The following is a 19990-nucleotide window of genomic DNA, read 5'->3' on the forward strand; positions in this document are numbered from 1 at the left end:
AAGGTTTGGACTGGTACTCAGTTTGGTATTTATACTAAGGTTTGGACTGGTACTCAGGTTGGTATTTATACTAAGGTTTGGACTGGTACTCAGGTTGGTATTTATACTAAGGTTTGGACTGATACTCAGGTTGGTATTTATACTAAGGTTTGGACTGGTACTCAGGTTGGTTTTTATACTAAGGTTTGAACTCAAGGTCTTGCCCTTGTAAGGCAGGCGCTCTACTGCTTAAGCAACACCCCCAGTTCTTTTGTGCGGTTAAGTCCTCCAATTCTCACAGGCCTCAACCCTCATTCTCATGACCCTGTATAACTACTATGCCATTGCACCTTGATTATGGTTTGAAATGGGATCACCCTATTTTTTTGCCACAACTATTCTCCTACCTCAGTCTTCCCCATCTTTGCCTATCCCAAGTAGCTGGGATAATAGGTGTGAGCCACTACATCCAGCCCTCCACATGAACTCTTAGTGACCTTTCTCTTCAAACCTTAAAGAACTGACAGGTGAAAAAAGAATATACATTTCAGATTATGCAAGATAAACGAAAGGGCAGGTGGTAAACTTTCCTGGGAGTCAGATCAACAGAGTGAAAACAATAGTCAGTAAGAAACACGTGTTCTGGGGACAGCCTGAGGTAAGATGATTTTGACATGTAGTTTGGATATACCCCTACTTCCAGAAGATACGTTATAGGGGGTGACTTACACCAAATACCACTACTGGCTTCTATGAGTCCTTCCATTTTGAAACATTAAGACTTTACAAAGGGAAAGAAAAACATAACAATAAATAGGAGAATCCAAGGAAAGGATATATTTCCATATTAACTTATGAGTTTCTAGATTCTTAAGACTCTAAGTTTCTATTGAAATAAAAACAAGATTATTACACTCATTCTGCATCTACATTGTCCCTGGCTCTTTGTGCACATGACATTTCAGAGTGTGGGCCCTTCCACAGACTTTACAGATGACAGATGGATACAGAGGAGAAAGCTAAGTACCTGCCACATAAATATGGGAAGACAAAGATAACTTTGACTCATCAATAAATGAAACCATTAACCAAATGGTGATTTAACTACAGTTCTCTCCCTTTCTCCCTCTCCCTCTCCCTCTCTCTCTCTGTCAGTTGTTAACCTATAAAGTTATGACATATACATCAGTAAATGTAATTAGCTAGGTGGTTTGTGTTGTTGCATGATTTGTTCTAGTTTTCTAAATCAAGTTTAGGGCAATCTGTAAGAAATGAGAAAAATGTTCTCATTATATTATAGTACAAAGGACTTCAGTTACACAACTTTCATAGTACCCAGAACTATTTGAACCTTTTTTTCTTCTAAATCTATTAGTGGTTTTGAAAAACGTAGATTCTAAATTGAGAGATTAACTCCATGAATATCTAGACTCTAAAAATATCAAGGAGACATTGATCCAGATGCATTGTTCTCATAAAGTGACATGCTAAATTAAAACCGTGTTGTACTACTACTTGAAGATAATATTAAAAAAACAAAAGAAAAGCAAAAAAGGCCCATTTAATACATGTACATTTTTTTGGCCAGTCATGGGCCTTGAACTCAGGGCCTGGGCTCTGTCCCTGAGCTCTATTTTGCTCAAGGCTAGTGCTCTACCACGTTGAACCACAGAGCCATTTCTGGTTTTCAGGCGGTTAATTAGAGGTAAGTATCTCATGGGGATTTTCCTGCCTAGGCTGGCTTCAAATTGTGATACTCAGATCTCAAGCTCCGAGAAGTTAGGATTACAAGCACGAGCCAACCAGCACCCAGTTTACATATACTTCTAAAGTTAAACTGCTTCCATCTTCCCTGATACTGTTATTACAATTAACTGTGAAAATTACAAAACAAGTTGTATTTTTGATTAGGGTTCTTACAAGAAAATACAAAACTGACAACCCAAATGGAAAAGGCAAGCTAAAATTTGCAGGTTAAAATTAAATAAAACTACACAAAAAATGAAATGAAATGAACAACATACCCTATTGAGTTTTTATAATAGCAACCCAAACAAAATACACCATTAAATTTGTGCATCAACTTAATCATTCCCCAGGATGTGGCATTAGCACAGACATGGTGGCCTTGGTTCCAGTCTGAAATGACGGATGCCTGAGAGCTGTGCTCGGTCACCTGAGGCACGGTGAAGCGGAGCACCGTCCCTTACAACACAAGGGAAGGAGCTCTCAGCCCCGTGTCTGTGAGCCTTACTCGTGGGGCCTACTCTTTCAGTAATAAGTCACGATGAAATTTCTGAAATAATTTTGTTTAGAATGGATCTTAAATATTAGTCCAGAAAACTAACAGCACACCTACACCTTTTTAAAAGTTATTATTTCTCAGTAGCAGAGTGGTCCCAATTCTTTTCTTTAACAAGTCAGTGAACAATAATCTAGATAGTATTTTCCCAGAAATGCTCACTAATAAGCTTTGGTGACAGATTATCCTGAAAGGCAATATAACCATCTTCTATCACAGGGATATTAAGTGCATTATTCTTTGAGTTGAAATTATCCAAGTTACTAGCCATACTTCAGTTTGTTTTTCTAGTTTCATTTTCGTTCCCAGGTACACATCATACTATGCTTACCCACTGAACAGTGGTAGATGATGAAAATTCTATCGGTATCACACACCACATACACTATATCATCACGTACTGTAATTCCAAAGCATCTCTTATACAGGGCTGGGGTAATGGCACACTTGTATAAGACCAACCAGAGCATCTTAAAGACGTAACTTTGCATTTAATGAAACATTTTGACCACAGTTACCATCTGGTCACAGTATCAAACTTTAGTGTAGATCATAGGAATGTAAGCCAGAGTCTGAAACAGACTCCTTTGTTTAAATCCAGCTCCAAGGAAATTTCTTATCCTTTTAACTTTGTTCTAAAACTCAAATAATAAAAGAAGAAAAAAAAAGCATACCTGTCATAACCCACAGGTTGAGGAGAATGGCCACTAAATTTGGGACTGCTTCTAGAAATTGTATTCCCTGGAGATATATTATTTAGGCGCTGTAATACATAAGCAAATGTTGAGTAGTCTGTATAAACATTTATACATACATGCATAGGTGAAAATGTGCATATACACAAGTTAGCTTCTAATTTAATGTCTAGGATTCTAGATGAACCAAGGATGAGCCTGAAACTCAAGTGGAAAATTCCATCAAAGATAACTTACCACAGTTCCCTCTCTTTCCAGTCAGATCTAGAGTTCAAACTCTACTTACATCCCACCAAGAAGCATCCTGACTCCCAAGATATGTCAGGACCATGTAGCACTAATTGCCTTGAACTCTTCTGGCTCTTACATACCCTAACATTACGCTGCAATTTGACAGTTGAAGCTGAACCCCCAAACTGGGCTAAGAGAGAGGCTTCATGGCAAGTTCATTCTAGGGAAGGTCCTAAAACTTCAAATGGGTTCCAGGATCCAGTGGCTCATGCTTGTAATTCTAGATGCTCAGGAAGGTGAGATCTACAGGAGCACAGTTTAAAGCCAACCCAGGCAGAGAAGCCTATGAAACTCCATTTCCAAAATAAGCAAAAAATAGCAATGCTGGAGGTGTGGTTCAAATAGCAGAACTTCAGCCAAGCAAAAACAGCAGGCAAACACGAGTCCCTAAGTTCACATCTCAGTCCTAGAGGGAGAAATTCCAAAGGGGTTTCATTGGTTTGTGTATGAGGGTTTAAAGCCTAAGGCCTTCATTCTGACAAGCTCAATGCTGTAACGAACACTCCAGAACTCCCAGCTAGATGCAGCTCTCCCTCCTGACTGACAAACTTTCATTTTTACCCCCATAAGATTTTCTCTGCTGGTTCTTATTTCTGTGCCTCTGTATAGATCCAAATATCCCGTTACATTAGCTAACAGAAGATTTTCTGTAATCTCTCCAATTACCTAGAACATCTCATGTAAGCGTTGGTTAAAATCAAGGTGCTTCAAATGAGTAATATTTTTAATTTGGAGACGTTTTTTCTTCCTCTGGTTTTTGTTTTTGTTGTTTTTTGCTTTTTGGTGCCAGTTCTGGGCTTGGCATGTGGGCCTCATGTCCTTGCTCAGCCTTTCCATTTAAAGCTGGTGGTCTATCACATGAGCTATACCTTCAAATCTGGCTTCTGTTAGTTGGAGAGAATTAAGAGGACTCATGGAGTTTATTTGTTTGTTTGGTTTTTTTATTTTTTTGCCTAGGCTGGCTTCAACTAATAATCCTCAGATCTCAGCCTCCAGAGTAGCTAAGATTACAGGCATGAGCCACACATGTCTGGCTTGGAAAGAGTTCTCATGATTATAAAGAGCCACATGAAGTACTCCAATGTACACAATTAGACAGAAGAACTGGTATTACAGGCGGACGTCCCGTACCACGGCTCTGCTGGCCTTGCTGTAAGTGCTCTCCAGGGCGCTCCTGAGACCATCGTTGCTGTCACGCAGCTTACGGTTAGCTGTTCTGCACAGTGAAAAGACGGAAAAATACTCAGTGTTACTGGGGACCAATGTCATCCCAGTGGCGCTGACACATACAATGTAGAATCACGTATCTTTGCAATGTCTGATTTCCCTTCCAACCTCAAAACCTGAGATCCTAACACATTATTTGAAATACAGCTGTATTAGGGGTGAGTCTGCAAAGCAAGGAGAGCAGAGCTCCCGCCTCACCCTTGCATGCTTCCAGTCACTTCAAGGAAGAGCTCAAGTGCCCTTCCTCCAAGAACATTTCCTGGGCCTTTTCGACAAACCTTCGACAAACCTGTCTCATTTGGCATGTTGTTTTTTAATTTTTTTGTGTGTTGTGGGGCTTGGGTGCTGTCCCTGAGCCTCTTTGTGCTCAAGGCTAGTGCTCTACCACTTGAGCCACAGCTCCACTTCTGGTTTTTGAGTGGTTTATTGGAGATAAGGGTCTTATGGGGACTTTTCTGCCCCAGATGGCTTCAAACATGATCCTCAGATCTCAGCTTCCTGAGTAGCTAGGATACCAGGTGTGAGCCACCAGCATCCAGCTTGGCATTTTGCACTTATTTCTCTAACTACTAATCAGCTTCCATCTTCCTCCTCCAGAATAACTCCAGAAGAACAGAGATTTTTTTTCCTCCCACTCACTATTCTATCTCTAACTGTGGGTGTATCAGTCCCATTAAAAAGTACTAATTGAGCTGGGCACTGGTGACTTACACCCTAATTCTAGCTACTCAGGAGGCTGAGATCTAAGGACCATGTTCAAAGCCAGCCCTGGCCAAAAAAAAAAGTGTGTGAGATTCTTATCTCCAGTTAACCAGGAAAACACCACAAGTGGGGCTGTGGCTCAAGTGGTAAAGCACTAGCCTTCAGTACAAAGGCTAAGAGAAACCACCCAAGCCCTGAATAAGCCCCAGTACCCGCACATTAGCACGTGTGCTTACATGCATGCACATACACACATACACACACAGAGAGGACATTAAAAATCTAAGAAAAAGTTATCTCTGAACAAGCTCTAAGCAGTCAGGGCTTTCATCATTTAAAGACACCCTGGACATCCCATCTGACTTGAAAGTGCTTTTAAGACCCCTTCTCTGTTGTGAGCACTGCCATAATTAGTTTAGGGTTAGCCACCCAGGGAAGCTAAGTGTGTGTGCAGAATGCACCACAGTGTGAGAGTACCACAATGACCTGCAAACCTGGACTGTGGAATATGTCCACTCGTGTTACAGGTAGCATGTGAAACAAAGGAGAATTTTATATGAGAACTTACTGGAGTATTTCAATTTGTCTCTCAAGACTATTTCGATCTTCTGTGTATTCTCGGATTATTTCCAGATCCCTGTAAAATTGTATTTTATGTTTAAGTGAGAATCGCCAAGTTCTGCCTTACCGATCCTTACCCTTTGAAGCCCCTTTGAGGTGTGTGTCTTTAAGGTTTTCTCCCTTGCTAGTGCTCCAACTCACATCTCCATACCTTGTGCTTCCTTGGGAGAAGCTGGCCCCGCCTCTCACCACCCCCCACTTACCAGGGCTCAGCACACATCAGCTCTTCCCACCCCACCAGGGGCCTGGCTCCAATCCCCTGAATCCTCCCAGACAGTCAAGTCAGTAGTACCTTCAGCCCCTTGAACCTTCTCTGCTCCCACCAAGCTTTAGAAATCTCAGCTCCCCCTATTTCCTCTTCTTTTGAGACTCCGTCCATTCCTTGCTCCATCTCTACTCCTGACATCTTTCTTCTTCTTAGGTTAAGCCACAGAATCAACAGGCTTTCTGGGCTCCTGAGACTCTCCCACACCTGACCCCTCAGGTCCCCCTCAGACTGAGCATTCAGAGCATGTCCTCACCTGGGGGTGAGGTGGGGAACACAAAGAGCTCTCTTGCTGTGTCGGTAAACAAACCTATTGGCTGACATTCAAGAACTCTTACTCTATCAAGTTTGTCCACAACAACCTGTCCATTGGGTGTACCCCGGATGATAAAAGTTAAAAGTTTCCTAATTGCTGGGCACCAGTGGTTCATGCCTGTAAACCCAGCTACTCAGGAGGCTGAGACCTGAGGATCACAGTTTGAAGCCAACCTGGAAAGAAAAGTCTGGAAAGAAAAGTCTGAGACTCTTACCTCCAATAAACTACTCAGAAAAGGCTGGAAGTGGAGCTGTGGCTCAAGCGGTAGAGTGCTAGCCTGAGCAAAAGAAGTTCAGAGACAGCACCCAGCACCAGAACAAATAAACAAAAAAAAGTTTCCTAATAGTCTAATTCCTAATTGTCAAAATACCTAGTCCCTTAAACTAGCTTAAACTAGCTTTTAAAACTTTTATGATCTTCTTTAACTCTTTTTGTTTTTTTCCTATTCAAAACATCTCCTGCTGGGCGCCCGTGGCTCAAGCCTATAATCCTAGCCATTCAGGAGGCTGAGATCTGAGGATCATGGTTCAAAGCCAGTCGGGGCAGGAAAGTCCATGAGACTCTTATCTCCAATAAACCACCACAAACAGGAAGTGGTGCTGTGGCCCAAATGGTAGAGTGCTAGCCTTGAGCTGAAGAGCTGAAGAAGAGCACCCAGGCCCAGAGTTCAAGCCCCACGATCAACCAAAAAAAAAAAAAATCTCCTTTTGTCCAGTGGTCTGACCATCTTTCTTCAGACCAGTCTCATCCTTCCCTATGCTCTTGCCTGTCCTTTCGTTATTCACTCATCCAGGACATCTCTGAGGCTCTTTTCCAGCTGTAAATGGAGATGATGAAGGTCCCTAGCTGAGAGTGTTCTGTGGACTGAAGGAGTTAGTGCAGTACCCAGGAGTCTGCCTGTCAGACGACAGTCCTACCGTTTTCAGATGCTGCTGCTGCTGCTGCTGCTGCTGCTGCTTACAGCTGCCTCTTCCCCCTCCCCCAAGGTTTACCTCACATCCCTTAACAAAGTCGAAAAGAGAAACGTCTGTGAGCTCAGGGCCATGGATCAGACCGTGCTGCTGCTGCTGGTAGTGTTTCTGACATGATTCAGCTCTTACACTGTTTAACTTGTTATCTTTTCACTTCTGTATTCCTGACTAAATCTGGAGCTCCCATCCTTTCCTTCTGTTTTGCATACTCCAAACTCATAACCCTTATCTAGTTCAGAGATCTATATACAGTATATTTAATACATGTCTCACTATTTATTATAAGAATGTAATTCTGATTAAAATTTACAAAGAACGTTTTCTCCAACTGCACTAGTACAAGGACTGTATTTATTAAACCTATATAAGTACCCATGCATATATCATATCTGTTAACGTATAAATGCATGTTTGTGTATTAAACTCTATACTGTTACTAATATATAGCAAAACTCACAAGAGAGTCCCATCATATTTTAGGCAAGGACTGCTACCTAGGCATTTGTTCTTGACCTATCCAGCTAGCTCCAACTTAATCCAACTTTCAAAGCCTTCCATTGTCTTAAGTAGGATAACAATTAAAACATTTAATTTGCCTTTTAACAATACCACAGAGACCCACAAACCAGGAAATCTGTCATTGGTACAATCCTCGCCAGTAAGGAACATATTAGCAACAGTACCGAGTAACCTTTTCTTACTGCCTCACCAACCTTCATTTGTAGCTAATTCCTAAATACTGCACCGAAACTAAAATAATAAAACATAAAATCTCATACCTCTCAGAATTCAGACTCTGGTCGGCATAATCACTTTTCAAAGCATCTAGTTCACTCTGAAGAAAGGCTATGTTTGTCTGTGCTTCCAAAAGTTCTTTCTTAACTTTCTGATTTTCCTAGCGGATAGGAACACCACAGGCATTAAATTCAGTTTCTTCCTCATGGTAAAAAATGTAGCAAGGTGTACGCGGCCCACCCACAGGACACTCCATGCTTCTCCAGTTCTACAATCTTGACATTTAAAGAACTAATTGTCTATTCAATAATAAATCGTTAACATATCAAAATCTAAATCCTCAAAGCTGTTCTTTGTTTTAAATACTGGATATCTGTTACCCAACTACAGTATCATGTACTTTAAGATATTACTGGCAAATTAGCTGAAACCAAATGTTTGAACACTTGACTTACTTAATGAGGACCACAAAGGTACTGATAAATATTGTATAAAATTAACTGTATCGGTAATGACTACAATGACGAGTTTCATATCTCCTAACTTTAAACTAATGTCATTAGGAAATGTCTATATTTTTTCTTCAAAAACAACTGGAAGTTTCTAGTTCACAAAGTTGTCGTTCTTCCCTTCTGAAATCTCCTTAATCTGAAACACGCCAACAAGGATGGAGGGCTGGAGAGGCTCCCCTAGCTGTCCAGTACTAAACCTGCTTCTGAAGGATGGAAACCCAAGGGAGGGGAGGCAGGGAAAGGCAGCTGTTCTGGTTTACACATGACTTCAGTGCGTTCCACGCCAGCTGGGGCACCGGACACCCTGACCCCAGCGAGGAGCTGTAGAGGTGATCTGGAACTTTTAAGAGGTGGAGCCCAGTGAGAGCGCCTTAGGTTGACTGGGCACTGAAAATATTTAAGTGTCATAATGGAGAAAACATTCTCCAATTTTAGAGTCAATCTGAAATCTACCTAAAGAAAATTTAGTAATGAAAAAGGCAGAAAACACATCACCAATTTCTACAGCAAATAACTAAATGAAGATATGGTAAGTAAAACAGAAGTGGTAAACAGGGGAGAGGGGGAATGGAAGTGGAACAGGGCAATGATGCCATTATGTTCCAAAGCAGGGGACAGACCAGCGTAGGTGTTATACAAACAGCGTAGCAATGCTGGGTAGGGTTTAAACACCAAGTCGTTATTGCCTTAAAAGGAAATCACGCCATTCTTCTTGTGGAGGGGAAAAGCTTCACATATAATATCTTTGCTTACAAATATTTTGAGGAATTTCTCTAATGCAGAATCATTTTTTCTTTAAGCTCTATTCCTGGAACACTGAAATAAAGCATAGCTGTGTGTATGTTGTCTAGATGGAAATTTATTCCTTTAAGTCAGAAGGTGATTCTTACCATTGATAAATCATAAATTTGTTTTTTTAATGCTGCCACATCTTCCTTTTGACTTATATGTTTGGATTGCTCTTCAAGCTGAAAAAGTAAACAAGTTATTTACTAACCCATTTTGAAATGCTTTGGACAAGTTCTAGAATGTAGTTGAGTGCAGACATGGAAATTCTAGAGGTTAATGATTTTCAACTTTCTAAGATACTAAATAACATAAAATCCACATAAGAATGTATTTGTTTCAAGCATTTGCAAATGAGGTTTTACTGGACATGGAAAAAATGGAAAAAAGACTTTGGGAAACTATCCAACTATAAAGCAACCAGCTGGGAGAGCTGAGGGGGTGGTGAAAGGGAGCACTGGTAAGACACATTGCACTCATAAACTGACATGGGGAACTAAAAAGCTTTCGTGCAACTGCTTAAAGATAATAAAAAATAGAAGCACCCCAGTTTTGCTACATGTGAGATGAACATTCATTCTTACTTCTGTGCACTTAACACTTTTTATCTTTATTATTTTGGAAAGTCTTACTCCCTTACTACAGTGTAAGATTTTCTTAAGAGCAGAGTAGAGTAAGACTCAACTATATTTCTTCATGGTGAGTTCACTTATGAAATGATTGCAATCAACAACATATAAGCATCCCAGAAGCAAGAAATACACACACACACACACACACACATACACAAGAGCCTGTATGATCTCTGCTTGCAAGTTGACTCAATAGCATTAATGGACAAAACTAGTTCAGCAGCATATACAGTATAAAGAACAAAAACGAACGACAACCCTACCAAAGCTCACATTCCAGAACTGTGGAGATGGGTGGGCGTCAATCTGTCCAGTGTTAGTACATTGATAAAAATGAACCCCACATACCATCAAGTCTGATAACTATGGCGTTTCTTCATCTTTCTAGATGGTACTGTGGCTGAGAAAACTAATTTATTTTAAGATTCATTCTGACTTCAGAGAAGAAAAATTGTAGGCAAAATATGAGTTTCCTAGAATCAAAGTGAGGTTAGTAGCAACCAGAATGGATCTGTAAACTGTCCTACAATTTTATTCAATCTTCAATATCCTGTCATGTGATTATTTTGCTGTTTCACATAAGCGCATCAGCCAGGTAGGAAGTTTGGTATAAATGGAAAGGCACTAACAGCAAATGAAGACACCTCTATCACTTACCAGGAGGTAGGAGGCTTTGAATACGTAATCTACTCCCTCTGGATCACCCTCAAAAAGAAGTTTAGTATTCAACTGTTTTTAGTGATGAAAAGGAAGGCAGACACAGTGGCTTGTTCCTATAATTCCAGATACATGAGAGATGGATCAAAGCTCAAGGCTAGCCTTGGAGGAGAAAGTTTATGTGAACCCATCTCAATAAAATGCTAGGTATGGTGGTGCATGTCTGTGATAGCTACAGAGGATCATGGTCTGAGGAAGGCCTTGGGAAAAAATGAAAAGACCCTATTTGAAAAACGAATTGAAAAAGGCGGGCGAGGGGGGGGTGTAGCAGGGGCTCAACTGGTAGAGCTCTTACCTACCAAGAATAAGGTCCTGAGTTCAAATTCCAGTACCGCCAAAAATAAAAATAAATAAAGATGCTTAACTATCTTCAAAGCCAATAAAATATCAGTTATTAAGATCAGGAAGGCCAGGACCTGGTAATCCTAGCTATTCAGGAAGATGAGATCTGAGGATCACGGTTCAAAGCCAGCCCAGACAGAAAAGACTATGAGACTCTTATCTTCAGTTAACCACCAGAAAACCAGAAAGGGAGCCATGGCTCAAAGAGGTAGAGCATTAGCTTTGAGCAAAAGAAAAAAAAAAAGATTAGACAGGACAGGTCAATCCCATTTCACAGGGGTCAACAACATGAAGGGAATTGTCCCGATAACAGGGAGCAAACAGTTGTCAGTGAGAACTCAGGCCCTGTCATGTGACTCAAACATGCTCGGTCTCACTGTTTGATGTTTTCACATGTTATGAACAAGCATACTTTGTTGCATACATTCTCTTATTGACCTGAAATGCCATAGAAATTAATGAAGAATTTATGATCTGGCATAATGAGAAGACTGCCCATTAATTTTGTAACACAACTATAGTAAGATGGTCTAATGACATTTGAAAAATAGACATAAGGCAACAGAGGAGAATTCTTCATTATCTGAGGTTTAGGCAGATTACAAACTACAGTTAATTGTCACTATTATGTTGCTCTCTGTTTCACATGAACTATATGCATTAGTTATGAAAGTGATGGCAACTTGCCCACTTGAACTCAGGAATGGTGGGAGTCTTTACACCATGAAAACCAGCAAAGGCGACACATCTCGCCCTTGCCCTCGGCTCCTCTTCAGAGACACTGGTCAAATCTGCCAGCAGATCACGGTGTGGAACGGGCCCTACTTGTTAGAACCAAGTCGAGAAAAAGGAAAAGCCCAATCATATGTGGTTCATGTTCCAACCAAGGTTTTTACCTCTTGATGATCAGGTTGGAACTTTGTCCTTAGAAGATCAACATTCAATTCACTTAACAGATGTTCATGGAATACCAGTTCCACACCTTGCACTAAGCTAGAGGTAGGGACACATGGTTCACTGGCAAGGAAGATAATACTTCACTCTCATGGAACAAGTGGTCCACTAAACAAAGGGGACCTTAGGGCATTTACTGAGTGAAGACTAAGGAAAGCAACGTGGGATTTAAAAAGTGATTGTTCGAACCATAAGCAATCATTACTAGAACTGTAAGAAGTGACAGCAATTAATAAAGGAACTCAGAGGCTCTTAAAAGACAAAGTTTTAGCCAGGCACCAGTGGCTCATGCCTGTAATCCTAGCTATTCAGCCTCCTGGCTGAGATCTGAGGATTGCAGTTCAAAGACAGCCTGAGCAGGAAAATCTATGAGATACTTCTCTCCTATTAAACAGCCAACAAAAATCTAGAAGTAGAGTTGTGGCTCAAGTGGTAAAGTCCCAGGCTTTAGTGAAAAAGTCAAGTGAGAGTAAGAGGCCCTGAGTTCAAGTCCCAATGCTGGAGTGTACCTGTGCACGCACACGCACGCACGCACACACGCACGCACGCACACACACACACACACACACACACACACACACACACACACACAGTGGCCAAAGAGTCCATTTGACTCTACAATGCCCACTTCCGCTCTAATACTATTTCAGATGGTTTTGGGCATCCATAGCTTAGGCACACAAGACGCTGAGGTTTATCCTAGAAGTCTGGTCAGCACCCCATACCTTCTTCAGTTTTTTAATGGTCACTTGCAAGTCTCCTACTTCTGTTTCGTACTGACGTCTGAGGTCACTGAGGGCTTCCTCAGCTTTGCGTTTTTCCTAAAAGAAGAAAATGCTGATTTCAATAGGTTCAGTCTATTTAAAATAAACAGCCTTAAAATAAATATCCTTTAAAATCCCATAGGGAGAAACTTTTTTTAATATCAAATGAGCTGACTACGAGTCTCCTACCCAGGGAATGGGAGCAGGAACGGCAAAGGGAGCAAAAGACAGTTTTAGGTGAGCATCAGGTCTGGAACTGAAACCTGTAAGCATGGACGAACTGCAGAATCCCACTAGACACTTGTCTCCTTGGAGTGAAATGAAGACTATTATAGTCTAAGACGGGGCCACCACATGCCAATTAATTAGTGACTTAATTATGTCATAATTAATGAAAAGGTATGGCACAGTTATACGCTCCAGTCAAGAGTAGTGGGTGTACCTGTTTTCCTATTGCCAAACTCTGCCACAGAGGCCGGCAGAGTTATAAGTCGCCTGAAACCAGGCTTGAGCAATGTGTCGCTGGGCGATTCAGTCCTTGTGCCAACACTGCAGTGTTCTTATTCTAAGATGGCCACCACATCACAGCGACAATGGGAGTGCTGAGGACACACGGCCCGCTGCTGGCCATGACACCACTGTGAAGCACATGACACGAGTGTTTCCCACACTCAGTGTGTCCCTTCAACGGCAACAAGACAGACCAGGAGGCTGCAGAGGCTGACATTCATGGACTAAACCATTTCTAAACTTCTTTTTTCTCTTAACAAGAGATATTATGTTGTTTTATGGCCTTTGTTCACTATTGACATAGCTTTATATTTGTAACTAATCAAAGTCGGCGTGCTAATATTCACTAATAACCTACCACATGCTAAGAATAGTTCTAGGCGACAGGACATGCAGATTGAGGAACAATGCACAAGATGACCTTGTGCATTCTAAAGGAAGGTAGAATCAACACGCAGAGACAGATGGACAGGCAGACAGATAAGTTCAGAAAATTACACTAAAGAGAAAGAAACACAGAGAAGTGTAAAACAAACTAGTCTGAGTTGTGGGCAAGGACCCTGCAGAGGTCATGATCCCAGATCCGAATACCCCAGGCATTCAAGTGTCTTTACCCACTTATTGGCTGTCAAGTTAAGGCAACTTGCTAAATTTATATCTCCATTTTCTTATCAGATTATTGTGAGAATTAAGTAATCCAAGTAAATTAAATCACTCGAATCTATATAAATTAAATAACCCATACAAATTAAATAACCCATACAAATTAAGTAATTCGAGGACACTAAATATCCCATAAAAATTAAATGATCCATGTAAATTAAACGATCCATGTGATGTGCCTTCACAGAAGAGCAATGGTAACTTTTTAAAAAGCAGCAATCATAAATTCCTCCAGCCTTCTCACTGAGGCAGAAACCCTGCCTATTTCACAGGTGGATGAAGACACGAGGCCTCCCAATTAGCTGTGAATTCAGGCAGGCCACCTGGCTCAAATCAACCTGCAAGTACTGTAAGTGTCTCCACTGGGCCCACAGCCACAAGCTCTAACACAACAACATATGGTTTTAAATTATCCTACTCAGAGCTCACTAAGGAAAGTTCATTTCATTCCTAATCGGCATCGGGTAGATCCTGCAGGTCAAACAGGAGATTAGCACAGGAGTGCAGGTAAGAAAGGGCGCAGTCCTTTCAGTCAGCTCTTCACATGCTTCCAGAAAACCGAAATGCATGGTACACTTCACAGTTCATCCTGTGAGACCAACACAGCTGACACCAAAATCACATGAAAGCATTAGAAGACAACTGCAACCTAGGAGGGGAAAGTTGAAGAAAACAAAAGAGGAGGTAACACCATGCAAAAAGAAATGTCCTGACTACCTTGCTACATAACTATAACCTCTCTGTACATCATCTTTACAATAAAATTTAATTTAATAAAAGAAAACTACCACCTAACATTTCCTATTAATGTTGGTGAGAATATGATCGATAACATTTAGCAAATGGAATTAAAAAGATAAAATAATAATGTATCATAAACAATTGAAACATTTGAGGTTTAATCTCAAGACTACAAATTTGTTAAATACTCAGGCTGATCAGTGGAATTCCCCACATTAATCCTAAAAAAAATATATGATCATTTCAATAGACACATAAAAACACAACAAAATCCAACATCTACTTCTGATTAAAAAACGCCAAACCTGGCACCAGTAGCTCACGCCTATAATCATGCTATTCAGGAGCCTGAGATCTAAGGATTGCCATTCAAAACCAGCCCAGGCAGGAAAATCTGTGAGACTCTTACCTCCAATTAAACACCAGAAAACAGGAAGTGGTGCTATGGCTCAAAGTGGTAAAGTGCTAGCCTTGAGTGGAAAAAGCTCAGGGATAGCACCCAGGCCCTGAGTTCATGCCCCATAACCAACAAAAACGAAAGCAAGGAGGGAGGGAGGGGGGAGGAAGGAAGAAGGAAGGTAGGAAAGAAGGAAGGAAGGAAACTCTTCAACCTGATTAAAGTCATCTATGAACAACACACCACTAATACTACACTGAAAGTTGAAAGCCTGAATACATACAGGATGGGAAAGCCTGAATACATACAGGATGGTTTGTTATCACTTCTAGACAGTGCAAAAAGGTAAGAAAACAAAGTTGCTATCTAGATTAGAAAGGAAGTAAAACTGCCTTTATTCAAAAATTACATCACAATCAACCTAGAAAATCAAAAGCCATCGAGTCTAAGCAATGTGACAATACTAAAGAAGTCGAGATCAATACACACATGTCCAGTGTATTTCTATGCAGTCATTAAAAACAATGAGAATTTGAAACAAACATTCTAATAGAGGCAAAATGTGACATACTTGGGAATAATCTGAAAATACAAAGTAAGACATGTGCACCGAATACTATAAAATATTGCTGGGAGAAAGCAAAGAGACATCACGACATCATGAATGGGTAAGTGACTCACTTTTATAGATCAAAATATTCAATATTCTCCCACATTGATCTTCAGATGAGAAATATAAACAAATCCTCAGCAGGCATTTGTTTTTTGAATTATAAGATGATTTTATGAAATTAAGGAAACAATCAAACCAACTTTGAATAAAAAGCAAAATGTAAAATGAATACATGACTTCAGGGGCTATTATAAAGCAATAGGCACCAACACAATGAAATACTAACAAATCAATATATACAACAGAATGTAGAATCCAGATAAAAACACCCAAAATCCAGATAGCTTCTTTTGGACAAAAGGAAAAGGCAGTTCAGTGGAAAATGAATATGGTATTAAAACAAAACTAAACAACATCACAAGCAGAAGAGAAAGAAAAAGAATAGTCCATACCTCGCACCATACAGAAAATGGAACTTGAGTGTAAAACTTACCAAAGGAAAAAATTAGAGAAAACTTCTGGGACCTTGTCTTAATGAAAGGTTTTAAAATAAAATACCGTAACATGAACCATAAAAAGGAAAGACAAATTATTTGGACTTCATCAACATTAAAATTTGCTACTCTTCAAAAGATTGTTAGGAGAAGGAAAAGATTTATTTGGACAAAATATTATTTAGATTAGGTGCCTGAAACAAGATTTATATTTAGAATATATAAAGATACCTTCAAACTCAGTAATGAGAGAACAACTTAATTTTTTAAATGAGCAGACATAAGTCCAAAGAAGACACACACATATGCAATGTAACTTTACACATCTATCAGGGAGATGGATTATGTCATTATATCATTATTATGTCATTATATCATTATTATGTCATTAACAGGGAAATGGATGGACCTGGGGAAAAATATGTTTAGTGAAGTAAGTCAAGCTCAGAGATACATGCTTTATCTCTTATGTGGAAGTTAGATTCTAAATCATAAATGTACCTGAAAACATACACAGGGTCATATATACAACATGTTAACTAATGCATGGTACACGAGGGGGAGGATTTTAATGGTGTGACTTCTTTGAACAACTTAACAATATAACAAAATACTAGGAAGTTTAAGCATGTGTTCTGGGAGTGAGGACAGGGGAGGGAGGGCTGATGAATAGAGAAGGGGCAGGGTGGGCGAATATAGCTGTAATATAATATTCAATGTGCATACGTGAAAATGAAACCAGGCCACTTGAAGGGGTTGGCAGGGTTGAGAGAGATATGAGGAAATGATGGAAATGATCAAGAGGCACTGAACTCACAAACTGACATGCTGGAGTAAAACCCCTTTGTCCAGCTATATAAGGACAATTTTAAAAATAAATTACGTAACAGATAGCAAGTCCTAAAAAATGCATACAAATTTTTTTAAAGATGATATACACATGACATAGAAGAACATGAAAGATTCCCAACACAGTGTGACAGAGTCTCTCAAACGCAATCATATTTCCACAGATGGTGGAGCCATCCCACTCTAGGAATTCAATCAAGAGAAATAAAACGTACATATGCCTACATAAATTCTAGTACATGAAGAGTCACTGTACCGTTGGGACATAACTCAGTTGTCCTTCAACACACGAGTGCATGCACCATGGTGGTACATCCACCAGTGAACTATTACTTGGCTATGACATAAATGATTATCAACGCACAAAATAATTATGCCTAGTAGAAGAAGTCAGACAAGACATATTGTAAGATTCCATTAATATATAATTCTAGAAGCTTCAAAATAATGGATAGGACCAAAAAAAAAAAAAAAAAAAAAACCCAGAGCAGTAATTGCCTGGTAAAGAGGGACAAAGGAAGGCAGAGCATGAGACAGGAGACAGACGGCACTATCCGTGACCTGGTTGAGAAGATGACATGTATTATACCTCCATAAAGCTGTTGTTTAAAAAAATAACTAACTGACAAGACGCCATATGTTCCATATGTAATGAGAATGAAACACCATGAATGTTCTGTCCAGTTGGGGTCAAGAAGAGTTGACTGTGGCTAGAGATCTAAGGGAGGGCCTGGAGGCATGAGGGAAAGACGTGGGCACCCATCACCAAGGTAAAGGAACCAGCTGGGGTAAAAGCAGAGCCATGAGCAGCGATGACACTGGACTGGGGGGGGGGGGAGGTAAATGCCCAGATGAGTTTGAGGGGAGCCACCATGACTTCCAGAAGTCAGGGAGAACCTTCAGTAAGCCAGGATGTGTTATCCCCAAGCACCAAGTTTAAAAGGTGAGGTGGGTACTCGGTGCTAGGTGGCTGGCAAATACATTTCCTCCCAGTGCCAAAGCTGCTCAGCTGGCCGTAGGACCCAGACTGGTGTGCTGACTTTCCCTGTACTTTATTTTGGGGGATCTGTTTGTTTGCTCGTAGCGGGGTCTCACTAGTCAGCCCAGGCTGACTTCAAAGTTGAGCTCTCCCTACCTCAGCCTCCTAAAAGCTGGGATTACCAGAAGGTACCACCACACCTGCCTTCCTCAATTCTTTTCGCTTCCCCCAGCCACATTCTCCTGTCAGGCTGCGCCAGCTCCTCCGCTCCCCCGGTCACACATCCTCCCAGTGAGGCCCATGGCTCCCACCTGTCACTGTACATCACACGTGTTTCTTGACTGCAACTGTCATTATCTGAAACTCACCAACTTCATGGAGTCAGTGATTACAACATCCAGTTCCCCTTCCTCATTCCCCAGAAATACCACAGGTCAGAACCCTTTGGTGGGAGCTTTATAGAGCCCAGGCATGGGGTTCCCACAGCCTGGCATGGAGAGAAATACCCAGAGCCCTGTCCTAAAAGCCAATCCACAGGACCTGTGTGCGTGGACAGTCCAGACACTCACATCCTTCCGGGTCTTGTGCTCTGCTGCTTGAATCCTCTGATCCATTTCCTCTTCCAACTCACTCAGCTGCAGGGCTGCCTGGTCTTGGGCTCTGAAATTCAAAAGAGACCACCTGTTACAGGAATACTTGGACACTTAAAGAGAAACTGAAGCGGATCTACTTCCAATGAGGAACAATACACCATTCCGACTACTATGCCCTATTCCTTCCAAATAATGAAGTAGGACTGGCAATTTGACCATGTGGATGTAAAATGATAATAGAAGTAGATATTAAAAATAAAATATTAAATGGTATTAAACCAGAATAGCTCAAAATACCAAGTCACTGGGAGATTCTCAGTAATTAATCCTGGAAGTCCTTTTGCTTTCATGACAGAGGTACAAACCTCAGGCTCGGGGTGAAGCATTTCATGACAAAAAAAAAAGGTTCGACATCATTTCAAAATTTTATTCCATCCACCTCACAACAGTTAGAAGGAAGACAAGAGATTTCTGCACTCATTTCCAACCCTCATGCAATAATAAATCAGATCTTGAGGAGACCGAATGTCTAACTTGACAAAGAAATGGAAAAACTTTGGTGTGAGAGATTTCAGGACTGTTATATTTCACTAGTAATTGTGTAGTATAGAGATACTTGTCACTTTTTCCTAGTTGAGGTTTCAAATTAAAACTTTACATATATGTGTGTATATGTGTGTGTGTGTGTGTGTGTGTGTATATAAATGCTATATAGTAAAACAATACTATATAATACATTATATAGTACATGTAAAATACATGTACAAATATATATAAATCTTATATATATTCTTTTCTTCTCTGAGATACATATCCAATTTGTATATACCTGTCTACTGACTACATTAGAAGCAACTGGAAAGCAGCTACCCTAAGGTATAGTCAATTCACTTAAACCATGACAACATACTGTCAATAATAGAAGACCAAAGATGGAGCTTAAATGTAAGACCTCCATCTTCCAGCTTGTTTCCTGCTATACCACTTTATTGCTCCTATACCACTGCTTTTTTTTAATTTACCCTTTTACAACACAAATTGTTTGTGTATTAATTTAATGTCTGTATGGAACACCAAAGAAATGCTATGCGGTAAACAAAACCTTAAATTTTTTAGTAAAATTACCATTTTCTGTTCCTGTTTCCTTCCAGCTCACCATTTAACCAATCCTTCTAGCTATCCAGTCTCAAACATCTGAGACAGCGCCTGAGTTTTCTCTCTACCTTTTTCATTTCCAAGAATGGGGGGGGGGGGGGGGGGTCAGAGTAGCCCATAATGATGCAGCATTTGCCTAGCAACATGTCTTTTCTCTTAGCATATGTCCTCCATCTTCCATAACT

At 40.4% G+C, this 19990-nt stretch overlaps 1 protein-coding gene and 1 long non-coding RNA gene across 2 annotated transcripts in view; one reads left to right on the forward strand and one right to left on the reverse strand.

Moving 5' to 3' along the window:
• Window positions 1–19990, reverse strand: part of Rasef (RAS and EF-hand domain containing) — a 75492-nt gene that overhangs the window by 25718 nt on the left and 29784 nt on the right. The window contains exons 3-9 of the mRNA XM_042665621.1: window positions 18627–18717; window positions 12773–12868; window positions 9507–9584; window positions 8149–8264; window positions 5765–5833; window positions 4399–4483; window positions 2956–3044 (exon numbers count right to left, since the gene is read on the reverse strand). Of these exons, the coding sequence (XP_042521555.1) occupies window positions 2956–3044; window positions 4399–4483; window positions 5765–5833; window positions 8149–8264; window positions 9507–9584; window positions 12773–12868; window positions 18627–18717 (624 nt within the window). The remainder of the gene's footprint in view (window positions 1–2955; window positions 3045–4398; window positions 4484–5764; window positions 5834–8148; window positions 8265–9506; window positions 9585–12772; window positions 12869–18626; window positions 18718–19990) is intronic.
• Window positions 1714–15332, forward strand: LOC122095137. The gene is made up of 3 exons (XR_006145040.1): window positions 1714–1810; window positions 4187–4193; window positions 15320–15332. It is a non-coding gene; the product is annotated as an uncharacterized LOC122095137 (long non-coding RNA).

Source organism: Dipodomys spectabilis, unplaced genomic scaffold, assembly GCF_019054845.1.
Source record: "Dipodomys spectabilis isolate Male_0828 unplaced genomic scaffold, ASM1905484v1 ptg000335l, whole genome shotgun sequence".
NCBI classification, from domain to species: Eukaryota; Metazoa; Chordata; class Mammalia; order Rodentia; family Heteromyidae; genus Dipodomys; species Dipodomys spectabilis.